At 38.9% G+C, this 18424-nt stretch overlaps 1 protein-coding gene and 1 long non-coding RNA gene across 4 annotated transcripts in view; both read right to left on the bottom strand.

Annotated features, from left to right (window-relative positions):
* LOC126639547 (uncharacterized) overlaps positions 1-18424 on the bottom strand; it is a 716944-nt gene that overhangs the window by 620639 nt on the left and 77881 nt on the right. The gene's annotated exons all lie outside the window — the stretch shown is intronic.
* Positions 1-18424, bottom strand: part of NSMCE2 (NSE2 (MMS21) homolog, SMC5-SMC6 complex SUMO ligase) — a 135423-nt gene that overhangs the window by 106512 nt on the left and 10487 nt on the right. For all 3 annotated transcript variants that reach the window (XM_050314331.1, XM_050314321.1, XM_050314342.1), the window contains one exon: positions 2177-2283. In XM_050314331.1, coding sequence (XP_050170288.1) covers positions 2177-2283 — 107 coding nt within the window. The remainder of the gene's footprint in view (positions 1-2176; positions 2284-18424) is intronic.

The raw sequence follows: 18424 nt of genomic DNA on the forward strand, positions 1-18424 counted from the left end.
CAGTATCTGTTTCCCAGAAGCAGATTTCAAGCTGTCTCTGACAGGTAACTGGAGATAGGCAGTGTGGTTCCAGAGGCATGGCATGCAGCTGGCTGCCAAAATAAAGCATGAGTTGTTATTTTTCAGAGAACAGACTGTAATTCTGTTCTCCTGCAGAAGTTATATACATTTCCTTCTCATACTCAGAAAGGTTTGTTCAGGATGCTGGCAGGGGAAAGTAGAGAAAACTCCCTAGAGCAAGGTAGGAAGCAGAGACAGGAGAAGTGTGGCTAGAGGCTAACAGATTAGCCATTACCAAATTTATAATCTGTGTAGACGCCAGAACATGTTAAATATCTTGGAGTAGCATTTTTAAAACCTCAGGACTGAAAGAACAGTGAATGAGCTCGTTTTAGCAACACAAATGAGTTCCATTAGGGAAAAAAAAGGGAAAAAATGAAAACCAACCTTTCCAGGACTTTCTATTTTTTGCATATCAGCATGCATATGCACACAACAGATACTGCTGAATTCAATCCCAAAAATCACAAATGTATCACTGCCCTACCTAAAAACCCACAAAAGTATCTTCATTTCAGTCAAGCAGTTAAACCTGTGCTTAACTTAAAAGATCATGAGTGAATGTATCTGAAGTAAACAGGATTTGAGTGCTTTGTTGGTGAAGGCACAGGCTTACTCTTTATATTCCTAAAGATGAAAAAGAAGTGTTTTGCTGATAGATGGAAATAATGAAAGAAGATAAAAATTCATTGTTGAAAATTACTTGAAATTCCTATCATAACAGTAACATAGCCATTAATTAATAGCTTACAAACAAAATATAAACCAGCTATGTTTCACTCAAGTCTGGATATACAACATTAACCTCCAATGATGAGAACTATGTTATGATTTACTAGGAAAGCTTTAAAAATCATGAATATTCCAAATAAAACAAAAAAGTTCTGAATCATCCAACATAAACTAGGAGGTCTGCAAGAAGGTGACATCCAAGATGAAATGTATATTTAAAGACTGCATACAGTGCCTGTATTTACTGCTATCCAACACCTGCTGATGTGGACATAGTTTTCAACTCCTTTTAAATATGTATATTTACTTTTTTTAAAGAAGATTTTTCCATCAAGCATCTGACTCAGGATGATTTATTAAAGAAAAACCTTTCTACAAAAGAAAAAGCATCTCAGAACAGAACTAATGGAAAACACATTGCTTTGCTCTCCTGTTGTTGCTTTTAAAAGAGCAAAAAGCAATAGCAAGATAACAGCAGGGCAGGTTTAATTGAAAAGCTCTACTACCTTCAAGTTTTGAAACAGAGATTTCCCATCTTGAAGGGAAATCAGGGATGCGCTTTTGCCTCTTCTAGAGAAATCCATACAAAACCAAGAAGTCAATTAGCAGACACACACTAGACTAGGTTACTCAGGAAGTTGAGTTCTCCAGGCATGATGTGGCCTGAAAATAAAGGGATTAAGTCCAGCCTGCCCTGGGACTGCCTCTTTCCTGCCTGGCTCTGCTGTGGATCCCTTGCCTGCTCCTGGCCAGGCTGCGAGGGGATGGGATGGGATGGGATGGGATGGGATGGGATGGGATGGGATGGGATGGGATGGGATGGGATGGGATGAGAAGGGAAACTCGCGACCGCGGTGCCCCCTGGCGGTCGCTGCCGGCACAGCCGCGCCGGGGGTTTGTCCATCCTGTGACCAAGCAGAGAACGAGACCCTGGTTAATTGAGCAGGCAATTAACGAGTTCATCCTTTATAAGCACCCGCAAAGTCAGGCGGCAGGTAGGTTTTAAAACATCGGTTCCCTACTGCCACAGCCACCAGTTTGTTCCCAAAATCAGCTGCCTCATCCATCTGCACTTCCATCTTCCACAGTACACAAGGCAGGTATCACCCAAGACTAGGTTGTCTTAACTACAGTGCCCTCAGTCATTCTCCAAGCATTACCCTTCTCACATTTCCACTGGTGTGAGTTTCATGGGGAGGAATTAGAAACTCTTATCACACTGGGAAAAAGAATACATAGTTGCACCAGCAACTTCAGTATTTTATACCTGCCAAAGATCTATCTTTGCAACCATGTATTGATTTAATGTAACATTTGTGTCTATTAAGAGATACTATTTCAATAAGGATAGGTTTTCACAACGTTATTAGAAGGGGCGGTTTACCTGATTTACCGTTTCCTCAAATGCTCTTATATAATTATTAAGATCTCTGTCCATTGCAGCAAATTCTAACATGACTTTTTCCATACTGCTAATATCCTCTTCATCATCTGCAAAATAAAACATTTGGAACATGGATGATCAGTTGTAATATTTTCAGGCAGTATTTCTTCTTTGCAAGTATTTTATTTACAATATTGATACTGTGAATGTCTAAAGCATATGTAAGTCTCAGCAGGTGTTTTCAAGCTCCTCAAACATATACTTCTTTTTTGCTATTTTGCAACTGTAATCTTTTAGATTTCTTGGGTAACAAACAGCTTACTCAGAAAGACACTTCCCTGGTTTCATGTGAACAAGAGAGAGTGTGTGTAATTTCATCTACCAACACCTAGTCATTAGGCAATCAGGATATTTTCTGCAAAAGTTATATTTCATGACTCATCACATTGCCTCAGAAATAGTCAGAAGAAACTTAAATGCCCTCGCAGTACAGTACAGTTCACAGCTATAATTAGACCCCTTATCCCCAATAAACACAGCTACTGGAAAATCAAAAGAGAGCCAGCATTTTATAACACGGGAAATAATGGAGGACTGAATAGCATTGGCTCAAGCAGTAAAATTCTAATTGCCTGGGAAAATCAATTAATACATGCGATTAGTAATTCACATCCACTTTTATTTTCTTCTCCTTTCCTCCTAATTTCACTCCTTTCATCTCTAACTGCACCTCTGCTTTCCCATTGTAACGTTGCTGTGCATCTGCTTAGCTGGGTAAGGACCCTTTGTAGATGCTACAGGGCTGAACAGCCACAGTTCTGTCTCTGACAGAGTCGCATGAACCACACCAAATCCTGCCAACTGCAGGAGGACAGCCAGCCACGAGCCCCTAACTCACACAGGAAATTAGGAACTTAGGAAACCTAAGTTTCCACTTCTGCTACTCCCATTTATTCCTACCCTGCAGCTTCCAGGTAGAGAGAAAACAGCTGGAAGCAGCTGGAAGCTGTGAAAGAGCCCCAGAGTCTGCCATGCAGCATTAGGGGTTATCTTTTAATGGAGTGTTCTTCTTTACAAGCAGTTAAGTAGCCAATCTGTGCTGTTACTTTTAGGAAGAAAATTGTGGTACACCTTTTTAAATTACTTCTTTGTGAAGAAAGGAAAATGTCTTCTGATCTGGCAAGCTAGTAGTACACTGCCTAAGTTGCTAACTATATCATTATCTTAGAGCACAAAAATCTGTCTCTGCAGAGAGCTAACACAAAGCACTGTATATGGCCATCAGCCTGAGAGCAAAATCTGAAACACATCACTCAGGGACGGAAGTTTTGTACCATTGATGGATCCAGGAGACTGAGGAAAAGTGCTAAGATATATTTACACAAAAAGTTACATAATAAGCCATTCTATTTTGTGAACATGGCAATTACAGTTGTGACATTTCCCTTAATTATATATAGGCTTGGTATGTATCCATTTTTCATTAAGTAGATGAATGGATGGATACTGCAGACAGAATCTTGGCATTCCTGTAACTTTCTTCTGAATAATCAGCATTTCCCTCTCCCCTTTCCCTTCCCTCCCACCCTATTTCCATATCCTATCTGGTAACTATGATCATACTCTTTCCTTCCTGCAAGGAAGCATATGAAGTGCCTCCTTCAAGGCTGACACAAATGGCACTCCATGAATCACAGGAAAGGTTTGTGTAGCAAGTAACTGTCATTCTCCACCCATGGCCAAAATGAATCACATCCACAACATAAAGAAACTACAGTGGCCTAAATATTTTTTTTTTTTTTAGGGGAAGAGAAGTGCATTGTTAAACACCAAGAGAGATGAATTAATGCTGTCTTTCCTAATAGTTAGAAAAAGCTTTAGGTAAGGAATAATAATGTTTCATGCAACTTGAGAGATGCATTAAAATAAAGCTCTAAGTGGTGGAACACAGCTCAGGCAAGAGGGACATTAACTACATCCTGCCCCACATTCTTCATGTGCTGACTGTTCCACACATCCACCAGCTTGCTTTAAGTCCCGGTGCTGCTCACTGCTGTCTCCTTGTTGCTGTTCTTTCATGCACAGGCTGTGTGTTCTACACACTGGAAAACTGCTGAATGCATCACTAGCGCACGGTCACAGCCTGCCCTCGGAGGTACCACGGACATACAGACAGATCTGAACGACTGCATACAGGTCAGTGGTTGTCCACACACAGATCTGAAGGACTTTATAAAGGTCAGTGGCTGTTCATACCCTATTTCTGCTCATTGACAGATTAACTAGAGTCCATTTTCTATCTGCAGTCCAATCCATACTCCAGGGCACTGACAAGCTAAGAGGAAATCTGTGTTGTTCCCAGCCACTCACCTCCCCATCTCCTAAATAAGATTTAAAAGAAAACTTACTTTACAGGCTATTCTATTTGCCTTTTAAAAACCTTTATTGTTCCACATTACACACAGCAATAACCTGCTGTGCAAGCCTCCTCTGCTTTCCCTTCCCCTAAGGAGCTAAGAACACTTCTGCCCCTCCCTGGTAAGGAGCAGATGCAGGGCAGAGCTTGGGTGCACACGAGAAGCTGTGAGTGACTCTATGGGAGTGTAAAGTTTTACAGCTCACCAGGGCAGGGATCCCAGCACCTTCAATGTTTCCTTACAGCAGACTCCACCATAAACTAATCAGAACACACTAGTTGACCTGATCTTACTAGGGAACAGGAAATTAGAGAAAAGAAAGACTTGCTTCTCCTTACCAATATCATACAACTCACTCTAACAAATCCCACCAACGCCTTAGTTTAACAGCACTATAGTACCAAGAAGAATCAAAATTTAATAATTTCGTCAGGGCTTTGAACAATTCAAAAGGCACTGTCTGTTACCCACTCTGCAAGCCCTGCTGCTGCTTTTATTTCAGTTGTGAGGACAACAGTGGAGATTCATGGTAAAGAGATTCAAGGCACTGACTCTCTTCCAGCAGACTGTGAGCACACTGACTGCTGAATACCCTCCAGCCAGACTCCAGCTACAAAGCCAGCTTACTCTCCAAAGTATTCAAACCTTCCACTCACTCTGCAGGCCAACAACCCAGCTTAACACCAAAATCAAATGCTTTGCAAGTGCAAGTGCTGTACCAGTGCCTTTCTGTTATCTAATCAAAATTTATCCTCATCTTATTTCTAACTCATATCTAAGGAATGCATTCCAAACTCTCTGCATATGCTTTTAGCTACTGCCACAAAATACCATCAAAGTTGCATATTGTAGTTGTCTCCTTGTTATCTACACTAAATATGTTGAGTTTAGTAAGCATTTCTTCACAAGTCATTACCCTCACCACTCAGAGATTATACATTTTGCAATATTTCATTTTTTACTCACAGAAAGCCCAGTCCAAGGCCATAATTTCATTTACAAAGGCCCATGTGCATCATGTTAAAGTTAGCTGGCTGAATATGCAGAGTTCATGGTATAAATTCCAGCTTGCATGATTTCATGATCTCTTATTATAATGGAAACAGGGATATTATTCTGAAAAGTCTCCCTACAGATTAAAGAACAAAGTTACATAAAGTGACAACCAAGAATTCAATTTTTCATTTCTAAAGAGACCAAACTGGTCATGTTGAGGTGCTTTACTGCTGATTTAAACCATAATCAGTCAGGGCTGAGTTGTGTATCACGAACACAGTGTTAAAAGAGAAGTTGCAATAACAGGATAGAGTCAAGTCAGCACTGATTTAATACTTCCTACACTAACACTCATCTAAAATCTATCCAAAAAAATTGCATTTCCTTCTCATATCTGAGCTCATATTTACTTTAGTTCCCTGTATACATCCACAAGTTTGCAAAATTTCTAAAGATTTTTCACAACTACCTCTTTCTGTGCAAAAGTTACCATATTGGTATTTGCTTCTTTGGGGTATTACAGCTGCCCTGCAGCCAGCACACAGCAATTCAAATAAGCATTCACTTCCATCACAGACTATCTTAAACACAAAATAGTCTGGAATACCATGAAATTACAGAAAGGCTCTAAACTTGCAAATATAACAGTACTTAAAATGAATGCTTAAGCACAGACAATGTGGATTAACGTAAACACGTACACACTGTCACACGTTGATAGTCTTGTCTAACAAAAGTCAAACTTTCAATTTAAAGAAAACAGGACATGTCAGCTCTACCTCTTACACTACATACTAGTTTGCTTTGAAATTCAAGGCCACATGCTGTTTTTCCCATCGAGGTAGAAAACTAATGGTATACCATTTTGCCCACAAATTTTGACAGTAGATTTCAGACTTTTAAAACATTTAAAACAAAAAATCAGTCACTTGAGCTACTAGCAACAGCAGTAGTAGGCAGTTGTCTTCATATGCACCAGCAGCAGATAAAATGCACACTTTGCCAGCAGGTTTCAAGTTACTCCTGACAGCAGATGAACACAAGCTCCCCACTTGACTTAGTTCCATCTTCTGGAGGAGAACATACATTCTCAATTAAGGATACGGCTAAGCATTTTTGGTGTCATTTTTCCTTCATTTTGAAAACCAGACGTGTTAAGACTCCACTCTGCACCCCCAGTTTTGGTCTTCTCAAAACTGTTGATAATTCAAACTGGACAACAGATCTTGAAAAAAACTTTTAACCAACGCACACACTTTAAGAATAGATTCTTAAAATAGGCAGTAGCAGCATGTCCCTCTTATGTCTGGATGCTCAGTAGTGAGAGGATACAGACCTACATAGGATACCACTGTCTTATTTCCCTCCCCTGTCTAGATAGGCATGAACCTGACATGGCACTCCAAGCTACACAAACCAGGAAGAACCTAAACAGGAGATTGCTTCTGCAGCAGTGAGGGTACATCTTCACCTTTTCTCCTGCAGATACATGGACAGCTTCTCAGAAAACTCTCACCAAAGAAAATTTCTTTCAAAATCTCATCTCCCTGACCTGTAATATATTTTACCTATCAGGCTGCAAGAACAGCAGAATGTTAATGCAGAAAATTCTAAACTAAATGAAATCAGAAGCCATACAAAGGAACAGCAAAAGACTCAAGAATACCCATTTCATCTCCTGAGAGCAGGTATCCTCACACAGAGAAATGCTTGGAAGTAGAATGTCAAAAAAATCTCTGTGGAGCCCTTTGGATAGGAAACTAACCATTGCTGATTAAAGGTCCAACAACCATACAAGGAATGGCAATTGGTGGAGTAAAGGGGAATTTGAGGCAGTAATTGCAAAATTTCCTTCCATGTAACAAGCAGTTCATTAGCTAGGCCTAATGAAACCTCCAGCTTCTCAGGAAATGCCTTAACTGGGTCGTAGAGTATTTGAAGCTGTATTTCTCCGTCTCCTAATGAAGCAATTCTGCTTGCACAGAAAGCTTTCATATACACAGAGTTAGACACAGAGCATGCAGGAACGATTTTACAGATCATTCACCTTCACCTAGACACCAGGACTCCAGTGAAAGGTAGGTATGTCTCACAAAATGAAATCTCATGAATGACAGAAAGAGAAACCTACACTAAGTGGGTGGCCCTGCTTGAGCAGGGGGATTGGACAAAACCTCCAGACGTCCCTTCCAACCTCATCCAGTCTGGGTTTCTCTGACAGTCCTCAGTATCCAACAACCTCGTCTCTACACCATTCTTCTGGAAGATGGTTAAAAGTCCTCTCAGGTAAAGAAGGAAGTTGAATATGAGTTTCTCATATTCTATCAAAGAAAAAAATCTGAGTAGAAGTGACAATATTGTGTGAGGCAGAACTTGTAAAGGAAAGAGTAGCACAGAAGGACACAGATTGCACCAGAACTATTGCCTGTGAATGGTTTTTAAAGTTTCATCTTATTTTCTATTTGGGTTCTGTAAGAAACTGCAAATCAAACTGCAATACTTGGATTTAGGTCAAGCATTTTCCTGTACCTGAATAAAGTCTTCTGAGGTTTTATTTAGAAAGGAAAGAGCTGTGCTTTTCAGTCTGGATTTAAACATTTGTTTTATTCAGCAAGCAACGGGAAAAAATCCTTAATTATCCATTTCCCTCTGCTTATTTTTTATTTTAAAGTAAAATGAGCCAAGACTGTCTGGTAGATTACAGACTACACCTGATGAAAACTCCCTTGGCTGGTATTACAAATCATTTCCCTGTAGGCTATGACGGTCTGAAATGGAAAAGGACAAGGGTCAGTAGCCCAGGAGGCTCCTGTCAATCCCATGGAAATGAAACCCCAAGTAAATTTTATTGTAGAGAGTCAGAATTTCAAGAGAAACAGACCACACAGGGTCTGAACACCCACCTTGAAACATCTCAGTTGCTGAATGCCCAGTTGGAAATGTCTCAAGGGGCCAGCATTTCCATCGAGTGGGTGTTGCACACATTCTTGAAAAGAGTCATCTCAGAGTGGGCACAGAGAAACTGAGGCACCCAGAATTACTAACCACTTTTGAAAATAACTACATTATTCTATAATAATCATGAAACTTTTGCTCAACATGAAACTCCCTTAAACTCCATTGCCAGCTGAACTAGGCCAACAGCGCTTTTGAAAGTAACTTCCCTACAGTACTTTTTCCCCCAAGCCTATCAGGGGAAGGCTTAAAAGTCATAATGATCCCAGTGTAGACTTGAGAGCAGTAACAAAGATCTATCTTACCAGATATTTCTGCCACAGTATCAAACAGACTGCAATGTAAAGCATGGCAGCAACTCTGAACACCCATTGACAATATACTGAGCCAATGCAATAAACAGGCACTCACACAAGAGTTTGATTTAGCAAAACACTCCAACATGTGCTGACGTGCTTTGCTGTATAAAATCCAAGGTAAAATATTATTCAACACAAATGGAGATGGTTTAATTTAGGCTGAGGCACACAAATAATACAGAGACATCAACTAATCTCTCATAGAAGTAAACAGACTTTGCTACAAAACAGAAATAAAAAATAGTCTTTGTGCATCTACATATTTTTTGCTACTGTAACTTGATGACACAGAACCAAGACATGAAGACAGGTAGTATATGCAATTTCCCCAAACAAAAATGGCCTTTTGCTTGACTAAATACTAAAGTCCACACAACTCCCAAACTACTTTACTTCCCTCCATTCAGACAAAAGAGACCAGCACTTGAACAGCACCTCTTTTCTCCTTACTAAATTCCAAGGTCATGGTGAGGTTAATCTTTATTTTACCAATTCACAGCCACTTAATTCTGCAGAAAGACCAATTTCAAGTTAACAAAAACAGTGTAACTATAGTAAGGAGAAGCACTGAAAGAAGGATAAAGCATTTACAAGATGCAACAGTTTTGGGAAGAAACTCAAGATCCCCACTGTCGTAATTCTGTACCAGTTCCCTGGCATTACTATGATATCCATCCAGAATTACAGTTCCCTCTTCAGCAGATGAGTAAACAAGTGTTCCTCAACACTTGCTGCATCCACAAGCCCAAGAACAGAATGACAAGCAGCAAGGAAACACCAAGGCTGAGGTTCAAGTACATTTTCTTTGCAACAAACTAAGTTTCTCAGGTCATTTCCCCAGGCACTCATCCTTGCTGTTCCTCTTATGTTCCTCCTCTGCTGCTCATCAGCCAGAATAATATGACTTTTCAAAGGGTAATACTATAAACTGAATTAATGAAACAATACAAGCTAAAAATAGCAATCTGTCCTCCAAACACAAAACCCCAAAACCATGCCATTCCAGTAATGGAGTCTGAAGTGCAGATATTTAAATAGTTGCACCTGCACAACTGAGGGGGTGGCAAACTGTAGCAGGGTGGAGATGGGGGGGGGAAGAGTTTTCCTAAGTCAACTTGTTTGCCAAGAAAAAGGTACAGGAATCACACCTGTATTTTCAGAGTAAGTACAAGGCATATGTTACCTTCACCCAGAAATCAGACCAATCTCTCATAAAATAAATAACGAACCTCCCTCATGTTTTCCTAAATATATATATTTTATATATATATATATGATACATACACACACACACACATATATACACATACATATATCCCTCTCTTCTCAGTGGATTTCAGAATATGACGAAATTAAAGCTGAAAACAACATTCACTAATAATTTTAATGGGAAAGGGTTTTCCTATGACTAACAAAAAGTTTCTTGCCTGTGGAGGCATGGGCATGTCTGCACCACACAACAGAGTGTGGTTCGGAGCCCCAAGCTGCTGCCGACCTTCCTTCCTAAAATGAGAGATGGGAGGGTTGGAATTATTTAAAAATAAGGGGCTTAGTGCTGTCCTCCTTCTACCCTCTTTCTCCTTTTAGAACTTGATATGGTAACATTAGAATTTGGGCAAAAATTTCCTTGAAATATTTTCCCTCACAAGAAACAGTGGAATATTTGTTAAGGTGCTGTAATTGCTACTCTTTGATCCCTCAGAACACTTTTTAAAATTGGTATTTCACATTAAGTATTTTATTTTGAGACTTTTAATGTGTCTTTACAATTCTGTAAAAGCTCACAGTCTGCTTTATATGTATGGTTTACCCTGGAAATTAATATGAGCAAAATAAGTTTATTATTATCATTCCAACAAGTTCAATTCTAACTTGTTAGATCTTTTTTTAAGCACAATTTCTTCTGTATTACACAAGATCTCTACTGGCACATTATGAATTCTACAGAGATAATCCATGCACTTTTTGTTTACAAGTCAACGGTATTAATGCTTTCTGTTGCCAAAAAAACAATTCTTCTCATATTTTAAATTGCACCAACAGGTGGAAAACAAATATTTTAGTGTGAAGTGCAACTCTGTCTCTAATAAAAGGCATGATTGTTATTAGCCAGCAGTAAACTGTACCAATTAGGTTTTTCACAAGAAAAACTTTGTTTGTGTTAATTAATCTATTATATTTCTCATCTCAGAGAAGCTCGTTCAAAGTGCACCTTCATTAAACTAAATGCAGTAATTACCTAGAATTTCCTTCATTTGGGGGAAATGGGAAATGGGTTGGAAAAACTTTTCAGAAACAAAAAATCAGTAAAGATAGAAAAACAAACCCTTTTCTCTCAAGACCTTCAAAATTCTCAGGAACATTTACTTCTCTGTCCAGAACTGGAGGCAATCTAGCTCAGAGTAACAAGACCTCATCAGAGATTATCTAATCAAGTGTGATGTTTCAGTAAATGTTAAAGCAGTAGAACATGTATCAAACAGGAAGGTAGGACCAAGACAATCCCTCACTGTCTTATTTCAGCTCAGTTCAGAGGTCATAGTTACATTAACACGCACAAAAAAACCCCAAGAGAATCCAAAATAAGTTTTCACAACCAACTGCAACAGCTTCACACAGACACAAAGGAACCCTCATCAAGCACTCCAATGTTAATGTTGCTGACCCAAAATGAAACAGATGGGGGAGGAAAAATGCCAGAAAATGTCTGGGTTTTAAATGCCCAGTATTTTGATTAGATACTTACAAACAATATTTTTTTCTCTGAACCCACTATAGATTAGTCTCCCAATCTGTATTTCTGCTTCTACAACCCTTGGCATTACTGACTTCAGAATTCAAAAAAGGTAATCAGTAGCTCCAGACAGAGCACCACTGCTCTCTAACTACCCAGGGCACTGGTTGTACTGCAGCCAAGCAGCTCAGGATGGGAAAACAATCCAGTTTTATAGGCAACTTTTTAGACAGGTCTGGCTGGCAGGCAACTCCACATTTAAAACACTGAGTAAAGCAATGAAGTGTCTCACAACAGGGCTGACAGTAGTCCACATACATAAAGGGATAAACCACAAGCAAATCAGATTCATAATATACAGCTGGCAGTGGAAAATTTGGGATTTTTAATTCAGAAACAATGGTTTGATAGATTATCAGAAATGTAAAAGTTAGTGGAAATTGATATGAGTATCATCTCCAAAGTTAATTGTTTGTTGAAAATGTAGATACTAGAGCTGACAGACAAAACACAACCAAGGTTAAACTAAAGGGAGTCTGGAAAACCAGTGTCTCATGCAAGCAAAGGTCAACTGATGTTCCTCACATAAAACGTCCAGATGAAGTACTCCAAGTGCTAACCATGCTGCAATACTACAGCTAGGACTTTCAGAGCCCATAATTCCTCAAAGTGACCAAAAAACCCTCAAAAACCCAACACAAAAAAAACAACCCACAACGTAATCCTCCTGCACATACAAGGCAAAGGCAAAGACTGCACACAAACTGCAAGCATAATGAAAACCAGCATTTCTTTCTGCCTCTAGCAGGCTTCCTTTGCATAAAACCTCTTCTGTGAATTGGCAGATCTCCCCTTTTTGGCATGAATTGCTGGTATGTGGCATTCATTCTGTTGCTTGCATGCTGGCAAGTGACAGAGCTGAATCCTTCCATTGCTGGAATTTCATTTCCCACAAAGTTCATACAAAAAATTTGTCCTACTATGAGGAGCTGCTACTTTGTTATCATGTGGAAAATGCACATCTCTGTGCAAAAAAAGGGCAGCGCAAGTCTGCATTGCCTGGGTCTCTCATACATGCACAAATATTTATGATTTTGAGAGGAACCAGGAATTTATTTGATAGCTTACAGTCCAGCACAGATGATGGTCTCTCAGCATGTTTTTCAGATAACACTGTTATCTTTGCCCGTAGTAGGAAAGAAGGAGCTTTGAGAGGCCTTACAGTTTTAAGGGGATAGTTTTGAAAACAAAACCAGAAAGATAAATTGAAAACTGAATGTGGAAATGTTCTGTAACTAGATAGGAAGTAGAAGGCTCCCTCTGTTCTGGTAAACTATCACAGACATTGTGTTACTAAAATAAATTCAATTCAGAACCATACACTATGCTTGAGATTTGTGTAGCTGACACGTACTGGTTGAGAGAATTCTCTCCCCTTTATACTGATTCACTTTTGAATTTTGTTTAATTTAAAATCTGTTTTTCCATAAAAGTGACTAGGCCAAGTCTCTAAATCGAAGTACGTTCAGTGGAGGAGAAGTCTTGATTACCTTGAGACATCAGGACAGACTACACGCCTCCAACAAAGCATGGATATAAACTAAAAATACCAAAGAAATATAGAATTTGAATGAGTTATGGCATACCTAATCGCCTCAAAAACAGCTGTGAATTAGATCCACACCCACAAGTAATAAACTTCAAAAAATGAAAAGTCTTGTGAAAATGTCACATTAATCTACCCATACAGTAAAAAGTCTACTCACCCACTGCTTACTAAGATGATTAGTAAGGAAATCACAAGTTAAACTTTATTCATCTGCTTAAGAAAAATAGGAAAGAGGTTGCAAGGTTGATTTAACTCAGAAGATATTATTGTCACTTGACATTTACATGCAATGTATAATTCCATTCCCACTTACAGTCTGGGGAAAGCCTGTTAAAATTACTTCCTTAATGTGTGAACACGTCTTTGAATTGTGTTCTTTTCATCTGCCACCTTCTCCTTAAGCCAGCTGGCTCCTTTTGTTAAGTCTTTTTTAATAAGAAAGTTCATTACACGCAGTTTATGGAGCAGTTTGAGATTGTCAGTGGTGCTCTGAAATCCTGCACATGCATATTTCTGAGCTCTCTGTAACATTTGTTGATAATGTCAAAAAGGCAAGGAGGTTCACACACACATATAACCAACAACTCCAGCACAAGACTGATCAGAACGACCACATCTACCTTCTCATTTTCGTCCACATGAACTAGTCCTCCTTTAATTTATATGTCAGACTACTCTTCCCATTTGTAAAAGTAACACCTCTGTGGAAACTACAGAAGTTGCTCACATGTGAAACACCATAAGGAAGGCATTCAAATATCTTCTGTCATCTAGAGAACAACCAGCATATTGTCCTTCTTAATCCTTTTGCTGTGGCTTTCTTACTTCTCCTTGTCCTTCACTACACATTTCTTTACCACTTGCCCTCCTCCCTTTCTCTTCCTCATCCAGTTCCCCTACTCCCACTCTTTTTTTTCCCCTGAGCACTTGATAGACCATTTTTTGATTCCTTCTCTATGAGCAGGTGATATCTTCCCAGTGTTCACAATCTTTGTGGGTAACCTCTTACTTTTTCCCATCCTTTAATATAATAGCAGCTCTAACAGACTCGTGGTTGTTGATTGTCTTTTACTGGCATTAAGGTCCATTAACACACAAAAAAACCCCAAACTCAAACAACAATAACAAAAAGGGCATAAGCTCACCAGTCATTAATAGTAACTGCTATGTGGTGCACAGTTTGGGAACTAACCCAATGCAAACAATGCCTGAGGGTGGCTGGGGCAGCAGTGTGTGACAGTAGGTTACTTGGTTACTACATGCTCTGCACAGAAGGCTGGTGGTGTGTGATGCTCATCGTGAATGTCACACCCTTGTTCAGTGTCTAAGAGGGGTACAGATATTGTTCTGGTTTTTTTTCTTTTTTATAAAAAAATGTGCTGACTGTATGCCAAAAGTTTTGCAGATGAATCCCTATCTTCAATGGCACATAGTTTAAAATTTGGGCAAAGCCTCATTCTAGACCAACAAGCATGAGACTAAATCCTACTCACTGCATTTTCCTTCAATAAGCTCTTTCAGTATTTCAAAGAAAGAGCAATACAAAGTACTCATGCCTGGAAAGTGGGACTTGCACCAAGACTGACTAAAACAACTCAACTTGTGAAGTTAAGTAAGAGATGCTAAAGGTGACTTGTTCATGATCTACCACTACCATCCTGAAAATTTCTGAACATATGGGGCTCTTTGATTATCAGGTAGAAATATAAGATCCAATGCCTGAAAACTCAAACAAGAAAGAAAACACACTGTTTATTTGGAGATAGGGTGGATTCTTCAGCTGACCTTTTGCTGAACTGTGGGTTTCACTGTAAATTTTCTTTCCATAAGCAGTTTTCCTAGCACATTTTTGAAGCAGTCTAAAATTTTCACTCTTCACGAAATATTCTTTATCATCCCACTAATAAACGTCAGACTACCCTCCTGTAGACATGGCTGTGGGTCCAGTCATAAATTTCATCCAAGTGCAAATCCTCACTTAGTGCCCTGTGTATATTTCAGTGGTTCAAACCATTTCATATCACCTATAATGGCTCCTGGAGTTGTGAAACTTCCTATTTGTCAATTCACAAAAGGTAAAGATGACATTTTTGTGAGGCTGTTGTCTTCTGATGCCTTTTACTTCTCCTGTACACATATTTTTCCTGGCTACCTGTCTCCTGCTTTATCCAATCACTTAACCACCATTACAGACAACTCACATGATTGTTAGACTCTTGCAACGTAATTTCCCCAAGCACAGAAGGCATAAGCAAAAACAGAAGTGAGTATCTAGAGAGGAATTTAAGATAATTCATACATCCTCCTAACACACTCCTGACATCTTTTTTTATAGAAGAGAAACTCATGCCTTGTGAACTTCAGTGACTCGCTCAAGGCCACAGTGAGATGCCATTTTGAAAGCACAGGCCTCAAGGACTCAGCAAAATCAGGCTCAAGAGTATCTCAGATGTTCTATCTTTTTCATATAATGCTATTACGTGTTCCTTGTTCTTCTTCAGAAAAAAGGGGAAAGAAAATGAGAAGGCAAGCAAAATAATCTGTGAAAATTATAATAAAAATATTTTAAAGAACCAATTCAGACCACCAACCTGTCTGCCCTCCAAAGGACAGTATTTTTCATGGGTCTCAGTGTCAGTAACGATAAGGAACACACAAGTCTTACATGTGATTCTGACTGATAAAGGAAACATTCCCCTTCAGATTCCTGGAATTTAATCAGTACATATTATAATCTTCATTCTTCACTAGAGTGTCAGCGTGCTATATAACATTGGTGTAAATTTCATAAAACATGTCATAAAACCTGGATTTGAGTCAGAGCGACTTTTTTCTTTTTTTTAAATCTGAAAGTATTAAAAACTTCTTATAATTAATTCTATGTTCACTGACAAAACAATCTTATTTGAGTATAAAAAAAACGAAAGGTAAAAACCAATCACAAGTTCTTGAATTCTTGAAGAACAAAGAAGAGAAAGGAAAAGAAAGGGTTTTTTGGTGTTTTTTTTTTAAAGTGCCTTGTGTCTAATTGGAAAGGGATCAGGATGAAGTTTCAGAACGATCATGTCTACATAAGGGCTTCTTTCATGTTTTGACCAAACACCGAGAACATGTCAGCACAGTGCTTACTTTTCACCCAGTTAAACCTTTTCCTAATGGAAAGAATCAAGAAAAGAAATACAATTGCTTTATATCCTTAATCTTTCTAAATGCTGCCAACCCCAGATTTTTTTCTACTTTTGTGGGTTCCTCCTCCCTCCCTAGTTATTTAGGCACACAATTAGATCACTGAAAGCTAAATACTGATCTACTTAAATTGATAAAAATTAAAGCTTTCAGAGTGGGTTCTTCAAAGCCCACACTACTTTCTATATATATCATATGCCTCTACATTTAAGCAGGAGTTAGCGGTATTTTCTTATTGCCACATTTCTGTGGCAGAAATATGATGATAAGAAAATGACAGATTAATACACTACAGAGAATATTTTCATACAGTAAATTACTCAGATAAAATATTCCTCTCTGGCTTTTGTTCAAAGAGGCTGATTTATCTTTGTGCTAAAGAGCCCACACAAGACCTCTGCAGTACTTCATAGTATTTCGAAGCTGGAACAGACCACTAGAATCATTCTATTCTGATCTCATGCATAGCAGAGGCCAAAGAACCTCACCCAGCAATTTCAAGCCTATAACTTACAGCTGTAAGCTCACTCGTTCTCTCAAGGTTAACATCACTAGAGCACAGAGGGTCTCCTAAAAGGTCTATACAGCATTTAAATCCCACTTATTACCTATTTTGAAGAGTACTGAGATTTTATGAGGTCTAGGACACAGAGAAATTTATAGTGACTATGGGTACGTGAGGTAACCCACCAGGAGACTGCAAATCTCCCTAACTTACCATGACCTTTGGGGGAGAAAATTACCCGCTGCCTTGGAAAAATATGTTAGAGAACAGAATATGCACACATACATATGCATGTGTGTATTTGACATCAGACACTATGTAAATATGACCTACCAAAACTTGAGAAAAAAAATTGTGCAGTTTTCATCTGAGCACTCACAGGAGTTCTGAAACAAACCGAGACTGTCCAGGGTACGACCTTCTGTTCAGGTGCAAGCTGTCAGTACATTTCCATGAGAATGCACTAAGGACAGTTATTCAGCAACACAGCTGTAAATCAAGACTGGATTTCACTCTGACTGATACTCTCTAGTTCAGCCACAACACGCCATGTACAAAATGCAACGATCTGTATCGATCTCATAATACAAATTCTCTTTATCTCTATTAGTCTTAATCCTCCGTTTATATTTTATTGTTACTAAATGCAGGAGTACAGTGATAGGGCACCAACACCTCTACATCCAGTCTGGGAGGGAGTTCCATAGTGCCACAGCAGGTGAAGGATCAAGGGCTAGATCTGCAGGGAAAGGCTTTGCTGCCACCTAAAGGGCCTCTCCTTCCTTGGAACTGCAGAAGTTGAGGAACAAAGATACTTGGATGCACTCAGCTTACTGAGTGCCCAAACTGAAAAAGAGCTAGCAGAACAAAAGCATGCTGCTTAATATAGCTGCTTTCCCCTCACTGCACTGTGTTCTTCTTGCAGTCTAAATTCCAGCTAGGAAATAGCAACAACCACACATATTTGTTTCTTCCCACTTTGTAAGATTACAGACTACAGTCAGGGTGGTTTTGTATAAATATAAAAGAACACAAATCTTTCATTACAAGTCATATTTTTCCAGATTTTGAAACAAGGCACATTTCCAAATTCTCCTTTTTCAGACAGCTTCTTTGAAGAACAGCTTCCAGAATCAACCAGTGTATTCCAGCAATGGGCTCATCAGTGCTGGCTATAAATGCTGTAAGTAAACAGAGGTAGCACAAAAAATTATTCCAACCCTCTCTTCTCCAAATTTTTATATTGACTGCGGAGTATAGTGCACAAAATATAATTCTTTGTCTTCAGAAAAGCATTTCACAAGAACCCAACCAGGCCTTTTTGTTTCAAAGAATAAAATTTCTTCAAGGAAAAACATTTAAAGTGTGACACCATTTACATACCTACTTCAAGAAAAACACATCTTTCTCACTGTTAGTTGAAAGCTTAAATACCTGTAATACAATACAAGAAGCACAGTGCACAGAAGAGAAGCATAAGATTAAAA

Source organism: Myiozetetes cayanensis, unplaced genomic scaffold (assembly GCF_022539395.1).
Source record: "Myiozetetes cayanensis isolate MyiCay16 unplaced genomic scaffold, myiCay2020 scf1, whole genome shotgun sequence".
In the NCBI taxonomy this organism is placed as follows: Eukaryota; Metazoa; Chordata; class Aves; order Passeriformes; family Tyrannidae; genus Myiozetetes; species Myiozetetes cayanensis.